This window comes from Labrus mixtus, chromosome 16, assembly GCF_963584025.1.
Source record: "Labrus mixtus chromosome 16, fLabMix1.1, whole genome shotgun sequence".
NCBI classification, from domain to species: Eukaryota; Metazoa; Chordata; class Actinopteri; order Labriformes; family Labridae; genus Labrus; species Labrus mixtus.
In genome coordinates, this window is record NC_083627.1 from 12,997,930 (window position 1) to 13,013,412 (window position 15,483).

The 15,483-nt window shown below is 39.5% G+C and overlaps 1 protein-coding gene across 9 annotated transcripts in view; it reads right to left on the reverse strand.

Annotated features, from left to right (window-relative positions):
• The window catches only part of LOC132990790 (uncharacterized), a 527,599-nt gene that overhangs the window by 195,225 nt on the left and 316,891 nt on the right, over positions 1 to 15,483 (reverse strand). For all 9 annotated transcript variants that reach the window (XR_009676111.1, XR_009676110.1, XR_009676107.1 and 6 more), the window contains 7 exons: positions 15,253 to 15,327; positions 14,162 to 14,437; positions 13,641 to 13,883; positions 11,973 to 12,116; positions 9,374 to 9,436; positions 9,033 to 9,161; positions 7,959 to 8,018 (listed from right to left, as the gene is read on the reverse strand). Coding sequence is in view for 1 of the 9 variants with exons in the window: in XM_061059227.1 (XP_060915210.1) it covers positions 7,959 to 8,018; positions 9,033 to 9,161; positions 9,374 to 9,436; positions 11,973 to 12,116; positions 13,641 to 13,883; positions 14,162 to 14,437; positions 15,253 to 15,327 (990 nt within the window). In the remaining 8 variants the exon portion in view is untranslated. The remainder of the gene's footprint in view (positions 1 to 7,958; positions 8,019 to 9,032; positions 9,162 to 9,373; positions 9,437 to 11,972; positions 12,117 to 13,640; positions 13,884 to 14,161; positions 14,438 to 15,252; positions 15,328 to 15,483) is intronic.

The following is a 15,483-nucleotide window of genomic DNA, read 5'->3' on the forward strand; positions in this document are numbered from 1 at the left end:
TCACTGTTAATTACATTAGACAGTAAACAAAGGCAATGCACAGAAAAGGACGTCATGGCAGGAAGTCATTTATTGCTAACTGCTAGCTACCAGGAGCTTAATACCAAGGGGCAACCTCCGGTCTTGAAAGATGAAGCCAATGCGGAAGTACAAAAAACTGCAGTTCCTCGAGGTTCCACTTGAGGCTGGCTGCAGAAGCGCCGGAAGTGCCATAAGCCCCCAGCCAAAAAAGCCTGTTTTTACCACAGGAATCAACATGTTTACAGCCTGGTTCAAAAAACGAGATATATCTGATAAGTTGACGGCCCCTTCTCCTCACACTATGGGATGGGGGGGGGGGGGGGGGGGGGGGGGGGTGAATTTTTTTATAACTCGTCGGATTTTATTCTATTAAGGAAAACGGCTATGCCCATATAAGGGTTGTGGCAGATTTGATTGACAGCTCTGCACGCTGCATCTGTCTGTCAGGTCAGGAAGCTAGATAACAGCTTGATCCGTCTGATTTCTCCTCTTTTTTTACTTTGTTTGGAGAGTTTGTTTAACACATATCTGACAACATACACGGCTTGCTGTCCGGTTAACAGACCATCCAAGAAGTTGATGCTTCAGTTTTTTTCGGTAAGTGATATAGTAGTGTTATATTTACTACATACTCATGTGTCTGTATTTATATTTACGGACCTAGCTTGTTTAGCACTAGCTTGTAAACCAGTCGGCTAACTGTACTCAGTGTAGCCCATTATTTACGGTCAATGGTTTAGAAATGTTTAAGATGTTGAAAATAAGTTTGTGATGTTAGAAGCTAAAGGTTCACCTCGGTGGTTAACCACAGACTGTAAATATGGTTATCTGACGTTATGATGAATGTAATACTCCACGTAAATGTCGATATTAAAAAACAAACTTTGTGTAGTAATTATCCGTCAGTAACATAAACTTAACTCAACTGAACCTAATATGCTGTGTAGGTTATAGAGGATGACATTAACGTTACATGGTTGATGTAGTATCTTCAGATTTGTGCAAACTGTTACCAAATAAAAAGAAAAATAACTTTTTATGAGTTCAGGGAAATTTAATCTGGTTATTAATATAGTTCTTAATCGTTACAGATGCTCTTACACAGAATATAGCAGTAGAAATATAAAATATAAATAACATATGGAATGAAAATAAGATATAAAGTGTATATATATTAGGGCTGGACAACGATTAAAAGTTTTAATCGCGTTAATCGCATGAGTTCCTGTGATTAATCACGATTAATCGCATTGTTATACGCAAAATCCAATAATGAATTCAAAAGTAGTGTATAGCGCACTTTTATTGTAAATGTACTTCTCAACTTAAACAATGTAATCAAAGCAAATAAATACAAAACTAAAGCTTATTGCCACTGCAAGGGCATAATGTCATTCTGTTTGTTATATATAAAAAAAACCTGCCCAGAAACGTTTTAGGCTAAGACGTATAATGAAAATGTCGGGAAGCCATTTTTAAAGTGGGGGAGAGTGTGACAGGTCAATTGAGAACATCAATGTTTATTGTTTGGTTATCGGGGACCCCACAAACACATTTTGTTGTACTTGTCATTTTGAAATTCTTTAGTTTATAATCCTTTTTGAATTCATCTTCAAAGTTGCTAATGTTAATGTATTTTTCTGAACTGCAACATTATTCAAGCAGTTGATGTTGACATGTTATTAATTAAATGCGCTGCATAATCTGCACCACTAGGTGGAGTCTGTGCGTGAGAAACAGTGACATGCAGGAGTTCAGAGAAGAAGAGTGTTGTTGTTGTGATGCTCCGGAGTTAGCAAGAAAGCTGTAGTTATTATTCAGCAGCCGGAGAGACTCGTAGGCAGAGTGAATGAAGGTACTGGGTCTTTGTTAAACGCTTAAATAAAGTGAAGACAAGTGAAACGACCTTTCAGCGTCCGCCTGAGTTTCTGGCTGCAACATATTTTGGAGTACTTATCAAGTACTCCGGTGATAAGAAAATTCAACTTCGCAGTGGTTACATAACTTCGGCTCTGTCGACTGCGCCGTCTGGAAGAACTTTAAAATGAAAATGGCCATGTAAAATTTCCATACTCTTCTCCATGCTTGATTATCCGCCAATTATTTTCTGGCTGTTTCCTCTTTCCTGTGAGCGCCGCAGCAGTAAGCAACATACGAGGCTCGCTCACGATGGAATTTTACAAAATAAAAGCCAGTGAGCAACAGACTTTTACAATAAGAAAATAAATAATAAAAACTGCGTTAATGGGAGATAAAATAATTGTCGGCGATAATTGATTAATTAGTTAACGCGAAAATAACGTGTTAACGTGCCCAACCCTAATATATATAAAGTACAAGAAATAGTTTGAAGAATACAGCCATGTACTGAGCTCATGTTAATAACAGATGAGTTACTGTATGTTCTGTACTAAAGCACAGAGACTGTTAATGATTTAAATAATTCAGGTTATATTTGTTTCATGTTAAGATGAAGTACTATCCACAATAAACTGCTTAATTTTTCCTCACACAAAATCTGAAGCAATTTGATGTGGAATATCATTGTGTGAGTGAGAGAGCTGAAAATAGCATGATTACAATAAGGTTTAACTTCTTAACTTTGAATAGATGTTGATTACCTGAATACTGCACCTTTGTTGTCTGGGTAGTACACTGTTGAATTTATAAATGTGCTCTTACACACAGATGAATACAGAAAAATAGATGAGAACAAACAAATGATTTAATGAATAACTGATATTTTCTCTCTTTCTTTGCCATCCTGAAGACCCCTCACTAAAAGTCCATGTTCTCCTGGATCCATGTCACATGCTCAAGCTTCTTCAGAATGACATTTCAACAGTCAAAGTTCTGGTGAGAGAAGATGGTCAGCAGATAAGACGTCAGTACATCAAGGAGCTCCACAAGCTTCAGGAGGAGGAGGAGGGTTTGCACCTTGGAAGACTGTATTCATACTGTTCAAATAAAAATAGATCTCCTCCAAACAACTTGCAATCAAACTATTTTCTTCCCATTTTAAAACCCTTTGTCCAGTTTAGATGGGAGAAGTTGATATTATGTGATATTGATCTGGGAAGACTACATTTCTAAATCAAATGTCTTATAATAAATACTAAATAATTATTTTTCAATTGTCATGTTCACCCACATCACTGTTGACATCAGTTAATATAAGACACAGACATTCCTCTTTTTGTCAGAACAGTAACATGAACTGTATGTTTTGTAATATTGATTTCTTCTGGATGTCTCATATTTATTTACAGTCTATGGATAAAACTTTACTAATGTATTTCTCTGCTAACCCTGACAAAGTCTAACTGCTCTGACAAATAACTAATAACCATAATTGTATATTTAAAAAAGTGTAGCTTTAAGACTTTAATGAAATATTTGGGTTGAAGATAATTCGTTTTAACTGTGTTGTAGAAAAGTTAACTAACTGTTTATAGAGTTTTCTCAGGACGAGCAGGAATAGGGGATGATAGCAGTTTAGCCGTTAGCTATGCTGTGAAGTGGACTGCTAACATCGAGCTGAATGGGCAGAGTTAAATCCTGCCGGTCCCGCCTTACTGCTGTGGCTAGGTTGATCCAAAGTTAGGTTGAGACTGCAAATCCAATATGGATGCGGCCCTCGATTGGACTCATTTGCTGCCTATGTAACAGACGGGTCAGGGTTCGTCCAGTAATATTTACAGTCTATGGCTTTAACATGTCTTTGAAAAGTTCAGATTAGGAGTGTTGTACAGCTCTCTATAAACCTCTCTTCTGGTCGATATTCCGTCCTTCCACAAATTAAAGGTACAGTTGAAAATATAGTGAGGAGGACGTTCAATCAATGAGGGATAAAACACTTTTAGTGAAACCCGAAGGTGGGTGAGTTTCTTTAACGTGTGCAGAAGATAAAAGGTGAATCAGTCTGCATCGCAGCAAAAGGCTAAAAATAAAAAAGGATGAAGGAAGTGTGAGTGTGGGTTTATCAAAATGATGGGCAGCTTAAATGAGTCAGGCTGGTTGAGCTCTGTAAAGGCTTTATATGCGATTTTTCACACTTAATCATAATAGAAATCAAGTATATCCTCTGAAAATAACTCTGAGTAATGACTGTCTACAATGGGTGTAACACCCGAGTCCCACTGTCTGTGATGCTTTCCGAGTTTTCCGAGTCATATTTTCTGTTTGTTTACATCGCCCGGACGGCAGGCTGACTCCTCCCCTCACGAATTAAAGTTGTTTAATTGAGGGAAAAAGAAGAATAACATACTGTACTCACTGCTTAACTGCGTTTCTAGATCACGCTCATTTCGGGTAAATTTACATGCAGTGTGAAGATACGAGCATAATAAAGATTGCTAGCATTAGCATGCTAACACAACCATGCACCGCGAGTTGTTTTGGTTTCATGCTGGTGCTCAAGGGCGACATCTGCTGGATCAAAAAATCGCATATAAAGCCTTTAACAGACAGATAAACAGAACATGCATCATTTAGAACAGGCTCCGAAACCAGGAGAGAAAAAGAAAAAACTTTGATTTAGTTTCATGTTATCTGACAGGATCATTAAACAGTTCTGACGTATACTTGAAGGTCACCAGAACGAGACGTTTCGCCGCTTTACAGACATGAACGTCCACTTTAGGGGTGCTGGTGGAAAAGTGGTTATGTATGGAGGCCATAGTCTTCCAAGCAGGCGGTCCAGGTTCGAATCCAGCCTGAGGCTCCTTTTTCGCATGTCATTCCCAACTGTCTCTCCCTGATTTCCAGCTCTATCCGCTGTCCTATCTCTCCATTAAAAAATGATCGTCCACTTTGAAATACAGAACAAACGTGACCTTAAAGCGGTGAGAACCTACTGATGTTTTAAAAATACTTTTACAAGTATCACAAGGTGATAGGGTTAGGGTTAGAACACACAAACCACAGAGCTAGCTTCAATGTGTGAAGGACGGAACATCACCTTTGTCATGTTTCATGCAGAGTGTGAAGTGTCGTGTCACGTAACGGATACTGGTTAGTATTACGCCACACCATCAAAAGCCGTTTTCACATGTGCACTCCGGATTATGAATAGATAATTACAGGAGGACTGCTCCGGAGATTCTCCCGACCTAGCCGTTCACATATGTTCCTCACAGCGGGGGACTATCCCTGTCAGAGGGGAGGGGGATCGGGGGATTTGCTGAGGTAAGACGTGACGTAAATAAACAACGCGGAAGTAGCGGCCGAAGCAACAGAGTCCGCTACACAACATTATAATGAGAATTTTTCTATTTATATCAATGCTATTTGTAGTCCAATGGAATGACAACATCCACAAAAGAGAGGAGAACAATATACTGAAGAACAGAAAACATAATGGAGCCGTTTAATTACGTGCACGGAGATGGTAGTGGTCGCGTGCAGACACTTTCGGCAGTCACTATATAAATGTCATTCTCTTCCCATTGGCTCGAGTTGAAATCTCCGGAGTATATGCTGCCGTGTTCAGACATCAGCTCACTCGGACTTTCTGCGGAAAAAATACTAGGAGAAACTAGAGAAACTCTGGGTAAAGTCTGCGCGAAAAATGCGGCTGTTTGCGTTCACATATAGCCTGAGGCCCCTCCAGGTAGCCAAATCTCCGGAGTCTTTCAGGAGATTTCCATTTGTGTGAAAAGGGTTAACGACTGAAAAGTCACACTGAGGTCAGAAGTCTTCCTCGACGCACATTTTTTTAAATCCAGCCTGACTTAAACTATGATATGTCATGTTTTCCTCTCTTTAAGATATGCTAACGTTGTTTTAATGAAAAAATATGTTTCATGAGCACTGCTGCTAACCATAGCTGTACTTTCAAAGTTAGCTAAAATGCTAATATTTTTTTATGCCAAAATAAATGTAAATGTCAAAAACAAATTGACATAAATGAGTGTTTCTTCATTACGTATTTGTTTCCTCTCTGTAACCTTATCATTTATTGCACTTATTTATTTCCATGTTATGATGATAAACTGTTACAGGCTAAACGTCTCCTCTGCTCTTCACCACCACTGATGAATGAAGACGACTATATACAAACCCAATCCATTCAAGTATCCATCTTTATTTCCCTCCTTCGTTTTCCTTCTTTCTATCCGTACCTTCCCAAAGCCTCCTTGTGTGTGGTTAAATGTTACAGATACAATGTTTTTACTGTATGTCCATGTCAAATAAAGAAAGAAAATGTTTCGCCTCGTAGGAATAGAAAAAGGAATGTTTTTATTTACAGGTCATCTAGAAAACACTTTCAGAAAACAACTACTGTTTGCACTCAGCCACTTTCTAGCTAATAGAAAAATTTGCTTTCATTTTTTTTTCTTTTGAAAAACAAATAATGACGTGTTTTAGCTTCACAGCGTGGCGAAACGTCAGAGGAAATGGTAGCCATGTGTTTCCACTTAGATATGTGTCCGGTGTCCGTAGATACGTAAATATACGGATGATTCCTCCTAGTGTCCAAACGCAAGGACGTGCATTTCTTTACAGATGTATAGAAACCTGACAGAAGCTACCTGAAGCCATGGGGGAGGGGCTAATTGTGTTTGTTTAAACAAACTGACAAAGAGGATGACAGCTGACAAATCTGACAGTATTTAATACAAAACTGATGAAGACATTTTATATAGGGGAGGAGTTTCGCAGGCACATCAGATAGCACAGAGATTCCCATAGGAATGAATGGACTTCCATTTGACTTGCCTCCGGACATAAACGTAAGTGGAAACCAAGCAACAACCTCTAGTGTTGAAAAATGAAGTCCACTAGAGGCTGGCTGCAGAAGCACAGGAAGTCACACACACCTATTCTAAAAAGCCTGTTTTTACAGCAAAGATTAACATGTTTACAGCCTGGTTCAAAAAAACAAATAGGTCTGATTAGCTCATGTCTCGATCAGCACACACTGTACGGTGGGTGAATGTTTTGATGACTCATAGGTTTTGATTTGATGAAGGATAAGAGTTATTCACATTAAGGCGTGTAGCTGACCTGATTGACAGGCGGGCGCGGTGTAACGGTTTGTCAGGAGGTTTAAAACCCGCCTCGGCTCCAGCTCTCAGCCAGTCTTTAGGTTGACTGAAAGTTAGACTGAGACAGCATTTCCAGCATGGAGACCGCCATCGATGGGACTTCAGTGCCCCCTGCAGGAACAGACGGGTGAAGTCACTTCAAACTTTATTATTTACAGTCTCTAGTGGAAACAAGGCACCAACTCTTGAAGAAGCAGGTTTTATCGACAACTGAAGAATTTTCCGCTCAAACTGCAGACGTCAGGTCGTTGTTGTTCTCGGGTGTTTCAGGTTTCTCCAATAAAAAATATTGGCTTTCATTCGACTGCGTCAAATCTGCAAATGGAAAAGAATAAGTCTTGTCTGTTTGGCAGGTTAATTTGGTGGGATTTAGGTTTAGAATCTTGAAACCTAAATATGTTTCCCGCATTTAAGGAGCTAACTGTTACCTGTGTAATCTCCACGTAACGTGTCTCCGATGCAGGAGTAAGGGGACTCATTAGGTAGAATTGTGTCTGCAAGAAAACATGAAAAAATATTCTGTATTTTACCAGGAATATTTGGTTTAACAAACATTTTCAGTGTAAACGTAAAAGTATTACCAGTTGGCTTCTCCATCAGAGGAAGCTCAGAGATGGTGGAATAAGTGGGATCATTTTGGTTTAATCTGTCTAAAAAATTTAACCAACAAGCATTATTATACAGAACCAGCTGACATTAACTTATACGGCTTCTTTTTACACCAAGGTTTTTTAAAACCAAAGCCAGATTGGACCTTGCTTTAGACAGCTGACTGAGCTTTGTTTTGTTTTTTCCATCACTGCTGCTTTTATATCTTTACAACATTCTTGGTCATCCCAGAAACAGCAAGTTTGTCTTTCTCTATAAAATAAAAATAACTTTTCTCACCATTTTTTGGATGAAACAATACATCCGGTATTTCTTCATAAAGAGCTTCTTCTTTTTTACCTGCAAAGAAAAAGGCGGACACGACAGGTAATCTGGACTGTACCAAGTCGGACTTTAAGATGAAGAAGAATGCAACGGTTTTTCTTTTTCTATTGAGTTCAAAACCAGCTGAGGTAAGATGAACTCTTGCTTTATGTTGTAGGCTTACTGTAAACTTGCTGCTTTAATAAAAGGATTCATGTCACTCATAATTTTTTTTTTTGGGGGGGGCCTTTTTGTGCGTTTAATGGAGAGATAGGACAGAGGATAGAGTTGGAAATCAGGGAGAGAGTAGGGAACGACATGCGGGAAGGGAGCCACAGGTTGGATGCGAACCTGGGCCGCCCGCTTGGAAGGCTATAGCCTCCATACATGGGGTGCGCGCACTAACCTTTGCGCCACCAGCACCCCTGATGTCGCTCATAATTAAGGGATTAATTTAAGCAGTCTGATTATAAACCCCCTCCTTGTTGCAAATTGGTAGGAAGTTTTTAAAGCTTTTGTGGGTGCCACATGGCCTCTTTTGTCTGACGGCTGAGAAGCTCAATTTGAAGTGAGTTCTTTTTTTTAAATATTTGCATTCATGTCTTTTTGTGTATTTTAACATGAAGGCATAGTAAAGCTGAAATCTGAGCCGAGCTCCCAGACGGTCGGGATTCATTTGGATCTCCAAACATCCAACAACTGATCGAGAAAGTGAGTTTCGTTTGCTGCTCTGCAAGGAAAAATACTAAAAGTGGCTCAATTCGGGGGTTGGTGGCAAATATGTCCAAATAATCCTGAAGTGTGTGCCACCACGATTATTTGACTGCTCCCTGTCCAGGATGTTGTGTATTTTTTGCATCTCGCACACATGGCATTAAGCACCTTTACCGTCTTCTCGGCCAGAATTTCATCCAGATTCTTTTTCTCGTTTTTTTATTTGGATCGTCCCCCGTTTTTGTTCTTCTTCTTCTGTATTGTGTAATTATATTTAAATATCTCATATTCTGCTTGATTTATAGACAATATTGTTAACAAGAAGCATTCATTTACCTCCTTTTTTAAATCTTCTTTTTTTACAGTAGACAGTGACTATAATGATGAGGATGATGATGAGGATGATGATGAGGACGGTGATGAAGATATACATCCATGACACCAAACCAGGAATGTCTTTGGGGTCTGAAAAATCAAATCAGAATGAATAACTCGAATTTGATCGATGGTACACAGAGCAGGTTCTTTTCATTCAGTATTTGAATAATTATTAAAGTAAAACATAAAATAACAAAACACTAAATACTTTACAAGTCAGACTTGTTGGTTCTATATTTTCTGAGCCATGAGATGTACGAACCGTCGTGATGGTTAATTTGAAACACTCGTTTCTTTACCTGAGTCTGCCGATTGTGTTGAGTTTAAAGTTGTTGTTAAAGTTGTTTCTTGTGCCTTCCGGCCTTTTAGTTTGTGGGGGAAAAGAAAACATAGATTTTGTAATATTTTAATTAAAGACTAGATTCACATTTTCACGTTGCAGTCAAACACTTCAATCAAAATATATTACAGAACAGTTTGACCACTTTGAAAAACGTATTTAAGAATCTAATCAGGCTTTACTGTTTTAATTCAACAACAGTGTGACTAAACCTGTGTGGATGTAATTTGATAGTTTCTTTATGGTATGGCCTTGATCAGTACACTGAAATAATCAAATGCTAAAAACAAGTAGAGCCCCAAGAAGCACCATGCATAATAAATATTATCTATGTTCTTTCCAGTGAGTTTTTTTTAGAAATATTAGTTGATGATGTCAGTGCAAATCAGTGCATTGAGTAGTCACTAGCTGGTTTTTGGACACCCTTCGGTTTGCCAGATATAAGACCAGTTATCAGGTCAAACCAACAGGTGTGCAGCGATGGAAGATATGGTTCAGATAGAAGTGATTGTACCCGACCTAAAAAGCCTCTGCATGTTTCTAATAAGCTCCACGAGCAGAAACGTGCTCAAACTAGGATCAATATTGGAGATGCTTTTGAAAAATGGAGAGAGGTTAGAACACAGAAAGGTTTACAGACCGATGCAGAGCTGGCTAAACACTGAAGCTTCAGTGTCCACCACATGACAACCTGTGTGAGCATCGATTCTAGAAAGGAGGGGGCAGGGGGAAACAGCGCTCTACAATGTTTTTAGTTTGGACTGCAGTACCTATTTTAAACACTAGGTGTCAGAGTTACATCCTGCTCCTTTAAGGACGAGTAGTACATCAACTAAAGTAGCTTTGATAAGTCTTCATTTTCTGATTTCTAAAATGTAATCTTGACTCAAGAAGGTTATGAAATAATTCTTAATTAAAACTTTTTTAATGACAGTATTAAAATCAGGGTCAACTTACTCTTACTGTCCTCATCTTCTGTGGATTTGTTCTTGGACTTTTGTTGCTTTGTCGTTGCCATGTTACTGGTTGCCATTGTTGTTAATGGAACAGTTGTTGCTGCTGCAGTTGCTGCTGTTTGTCTTGTCGGTGGTTTTGTGGTTTTAGCCTTGTTACCTTCGGTGTTAAACAGAAAACAGTTATAATACAGGAAACAGAAAATAATTCTCGCTCAGAGGATCATGGGCTGACTGTGAGGAATGAAAAAAAGCTGCGGTCTTTTTTTTTTTTTAGATGTGTCAAATATAAAGTTTTCTCACGACTTGGACCAGTTGAATGAAGAGGCTAGTGTAATAATAATAATAACACTACATAAAACATGTTTCATATTGTTGAACCCTGTATCAGTCATTCTACAATCTACAATTCACTTTGCAGACACTTTTATTCAAAGCGACGTACATCAGAGACTAAGTACAATACAAGCAAGGATCTAGAAAAAGGGAACAATGTCAGTAAGAGCAAACAATCAGCTTTGAGTCTGATTGGACACACAGGTGCTGACAGGAAGTGACCAAAGGCAAAGCACAACATTGACGGCAATTCTTGAGAGCTCTAATTAGTATAGAAACCATCTTATAAGTCTTCGTTATCAAACAAAAACAATCGTGACAACGATCATCATCATCATCATCAATGATATCGAAACCATCATCATTAAGTTAGTAGGTATTCATGAAAGAGCTGGGTCTTTAGCTTTTTCTTAATCATACTCATATCTTGGTATCATTGTTAAAGGAATCTAACAATCAAATGTCTCATTTCTAGCTAAGCGTTACACTGCAAGATTTGTACTAATTTCATATGTGCTAGTTTAATATGAGGTCACAGCCAGAAGCCACATCACCTGTGTTGCCAGATGTCCAATAACTATCGTACTTATACCATCATTTTGCCCTCCATACGATGTACGATCAACAATTGCTCAATGTTACCCTCAACCAAACATTGCTTGTGATTTGAGATCAACCAATCACATCAGCGTGACTGAGATGGCCATTACATCAGCACCATTCAGCATCTGACCGGCACGCCCGTCGCTCTGCTGCCAGATAAATCTTCACCTGATTCCCTGTTAATGCCTGACGGACTGTAGAAAAATGCACGTCAAATCAACTTGATGCCAAGAGCTCAGCTACACAGCGGCTGGAGTTTTCTAACAATCTACACTTTAATAGTTTACTCTTTTGTTTGTTTGTTTGTTTACATTAAGGTCTTGTGATGGGCATCGTTTTGTCAGCAGTGTGGTTACTAGGACCCGTCTCTGTTTTTTAAAATATGTCCGATAGTTTTAAGTCAATTGCTCTGTAGACGGAAGAGTATGTGCACATGCTCTGTTGTTTCATTACACAGTTACAACTACTACGCCAACTACTGGCCTGGCATGAACACTGCAGCGTTTTTTCGTTGTTTTGAGGACGCGTGTGCGCAGCGGTTATCAAAATGTCGTCTGAGCGCAGAACTTTTTTGGAAAACACCAACTTATAACGTTTCAGTTTTCAGTGGATTGTTTTCGTGTAAACGTCTCTTTAATGACAGTATTAAAATCAGGGTCCACTTACTATTATCCTCGTCTTCTGTGGATTCGTTGTTGGACTTTTCTTTCGTTGTCGTTGCCATGTTACTGTTTGCCCGTGTTGTTAATGGAACAGTTGTCGTTGCTACTGTTTGTCTTGTAGGTGGTTTTGTGGGTTCAGCCTCGTTCCCTTCAGTGTTAAACAGAAAATAATGTGTGTCTTTATTTATCGGCCGATATTAGCATATCGCTTACCATGGTGTAGCAGACAGGGTGCAGTCTGCATCCAGCTGCACAGCAGAGGGCTGTGAGGAAAAGGTGTGGCCTAGGAGAGGCAAATTGATGATTGTTTGCACCTGAGAGGGAGAGTGTGTGTGAGAGGAGACAGAGGATTGCTGCACAGTAGAGTGTTGGACAACTGGAGAAGGAGGGTTCAGGCTGCTTGCAATGTCCTTGGATGCCAAACAATTAAAGGAGAGGAGCGTTCATAAAAACCTAGAGTGGGCAGATTGTTTTGCCTTCTTTGCTCTGGAGGTATGGACTGGAGCTTCGTAGATGATCGGGCAGTTATGAAATTATCATTGGAGTGGTAACGCTGCAACCCCTCTCAGGAACCAAAACCTGGACAGGTGATAACGTCTCACTCTCTCTCTCTGTGTTACCTCACCTCAAGACTTCCCCTGCTTCTGGTCTCCAATTGCTCCTTCCCCCCAGCCCAAACAGCCACTTACACACCTTCACACACACACACACACACCCTCAACCCCACTCTTTCTTTAATATTCACATTTTTTATGAGAACATTGGACTGGTTTAAATCTTCGTTTTTGATGAACTTGAGATCATGGACTTTGACCTTTAGTTGAGAGATGTTTTGTTTAAATATGAAATATTTCTGTTGTCCTGAATTTATGTTTAATGTATGAATGAACTTTGATTTAATTGTATTTCGTAGCGTGGTTTTGTGTTGAATTTAGGTGAGAATACTTGCTATTCACCCTGAGACTTTCTTGACAGACTGAAGGGTCTGTCTGGTGCCCAATTGGACCCCTGCTCGATTTCAGTTACGCTACAATGGGCATCGGCTAATTCTATCTCAGACATGCACCGATATTCCAGATATCTTAAAGAGTCAAAAAGCATTTCATTTGAGTATCTTTGTGTTACACTAGCAGTTCTCTGTCACCAGCAGAGGGCGCTATATGGATTACAAAAAGCATCATCACTCTTGAGTGGTGATGCACGTACATGAACAGATACTTTCCAGTTTAGTGACCATCTTGTCTTAATTATTAATCTTTTCTACAAGGGTTTGATAACTGCATTTGTGGGGTCAACTCAAAAAATGTGTTATCTATCTCTAAAGATCCAACAAAGATATCTGTCGATAGATCGGTATCAGATTTTTTTTCATCCCTAATATCGGTATCTGTATCAGCCCCAGAAATCACATATCGGTAGGGCCCTAGCTGCAATCAGAGTTGTGTGTAATAAAAGGGTCAGAGGTCTGATCAAGAGGAAGCTTACATGGAGTTAAAAAAAACAATATCGGTGAGTCTGGGGAAGTCAAACAGGATAAATATGAGAGGTATCAGTGTCCTCATATCTCTAAATATCTGTGACAAGAAGGTGAAAAGGTAGATTACTAAGAATCTGTCTGACTTCTTTTAAATAACTTCTCTTAACTTCTGCCCTGTTGATGTGTTCCTCTCACCTCTGTCAGACGGATCATCTCTGATCACGTTCAGGTACGCAGCAGGTTCTCCATCGCAGGTGTAAAGTCCAGAGTCAGCAGCCTGAAGGTTTGTGATAATCAACGTCTTGTCCAATCGAAAAACCTCAAACCGACTTTGTTTTGGTATTGGTCCAGCTTCTTTCCACCATATTTGATCATCTAAAACACCAGGACATTTCAGAGTGACGCTGGTCCTCTCTGTCGCCTCGAGAACGACTGTTCCTGTGCAGAGGAAACAAAACAGGTTTTATTATGAGCTACGATTAATGCATCACGCAGAGTAAAGTCAGAGGATTCTAAACTGTCATTAAATAAAGACTAACAAAGGTAAAAAATATATTTTTTAAATAACTGAAAAGAAAAATCAAACCCAATTTTTTTAAATCAAAATACACAGTTCTTTACTTAAGTGTGTCTGTGGTCCATGTTAAACTAAAACACAAAATCTGGGCAGAGAAATCGAGTCATGTAGAAAAGTTTTTATTAAAGTTCGATGTTACCTGGTGGGATCACCGTCAGATCCACAGCTGCTTCATCGTTACACAAATATCTGCCATCGTCTGAGAACTTTACTCTCCGTATCTGTAGAGAATTATCTGCTAATGAACTGTAATATTTATATGGGTCTGAAATGTGTTTTGTCTCCTTTTCACCCTCAACTGTCATTAAGTCAGTTTTGTTTCCATTCTTCTCTCTGCTCCACTTCACTTTACCCACAGGGTGAGGACAGGGTAAAGTGATTGATTTCATCTGCTCGACTATTTCATGGATGATTGCTGCAACAGAAACATAACGTTAGATACAAAGACTCGGCTGTCAGGATGTCTGTATTCTTAAAATTGCAAGCAACTAAAATGTGGTTTGAAACCAGTTTCAGAATCACATTTAACTTTCTCTTCATCAAACGCGTCTTTGTGTCATGAACCTCCAACATTAAGTCCACCAGACTTCACATGCAGAGGAGGATCATCTTAATGATGCAGCATCAGGTTTAAACACGCACGTTCACGTTTAATGCACGTCCATTGGTGTTTTGACAGACAGTAAGAAAAAACAGCTCAGTCTCTAGGGACTTGGATTGGCGAACCAGAGAGTCGCTGGTTCAAGTCCCAGTGCAGACCTAGTCTGGAAGTTGGTCTGGTAGCTGGAGAGGTGTCAGATCAATTCCTGAGTACTGCCGATGTGACCTTGAGCAAGGCACCAAACCCCCGCCCCCCACTAGCTCAAGAGTGCTCGCCATCAGTGCATCCACAGGATCGTGTGTGTGTGTGTGCAGCGTGTAGCTTGATCTACAACACAGCGTCAAATGTAATCTCCCTCTTATAATTAATGGAGGATATCTTCTTCTGAGAATAACACATTAAAAAATATTCCACATTTATGTAAATATTACGGTGTAGGTACGTTACCACTGAATCTATCCGGGCTGTTTTTTTTACTTCCTGAAATAACCTTTCTTATGCTTACATCAGCGGCTCAATTCCTCATGAAAGTTTGATTCACATTTCAGATTCATTTCAACTCAGAAAACTCTACACAAAAGTCTACACAACACGCTTCAAAGTAATGGTGAGAAACAGGGCAGTCTTACCTGCAGTGAGGTTACAGCTCAGGAGGAAGGCAAACAGGCAGCAGCTGATGATCACCTTCATCTTCGTACCGACTCCTGTCACAAAGTGAGCACAGTTTCTGATAGAAGAGAACAGGAACTTGACCGTCTCCGTGCTAGCGGGAGTGTGTTCCTCTACCCTAAACACCCACATTGGTAAGTTATGAGAGAGTCTGTGACTGTTTCAATCTGTGGTTAATGAGCGCTGATGTT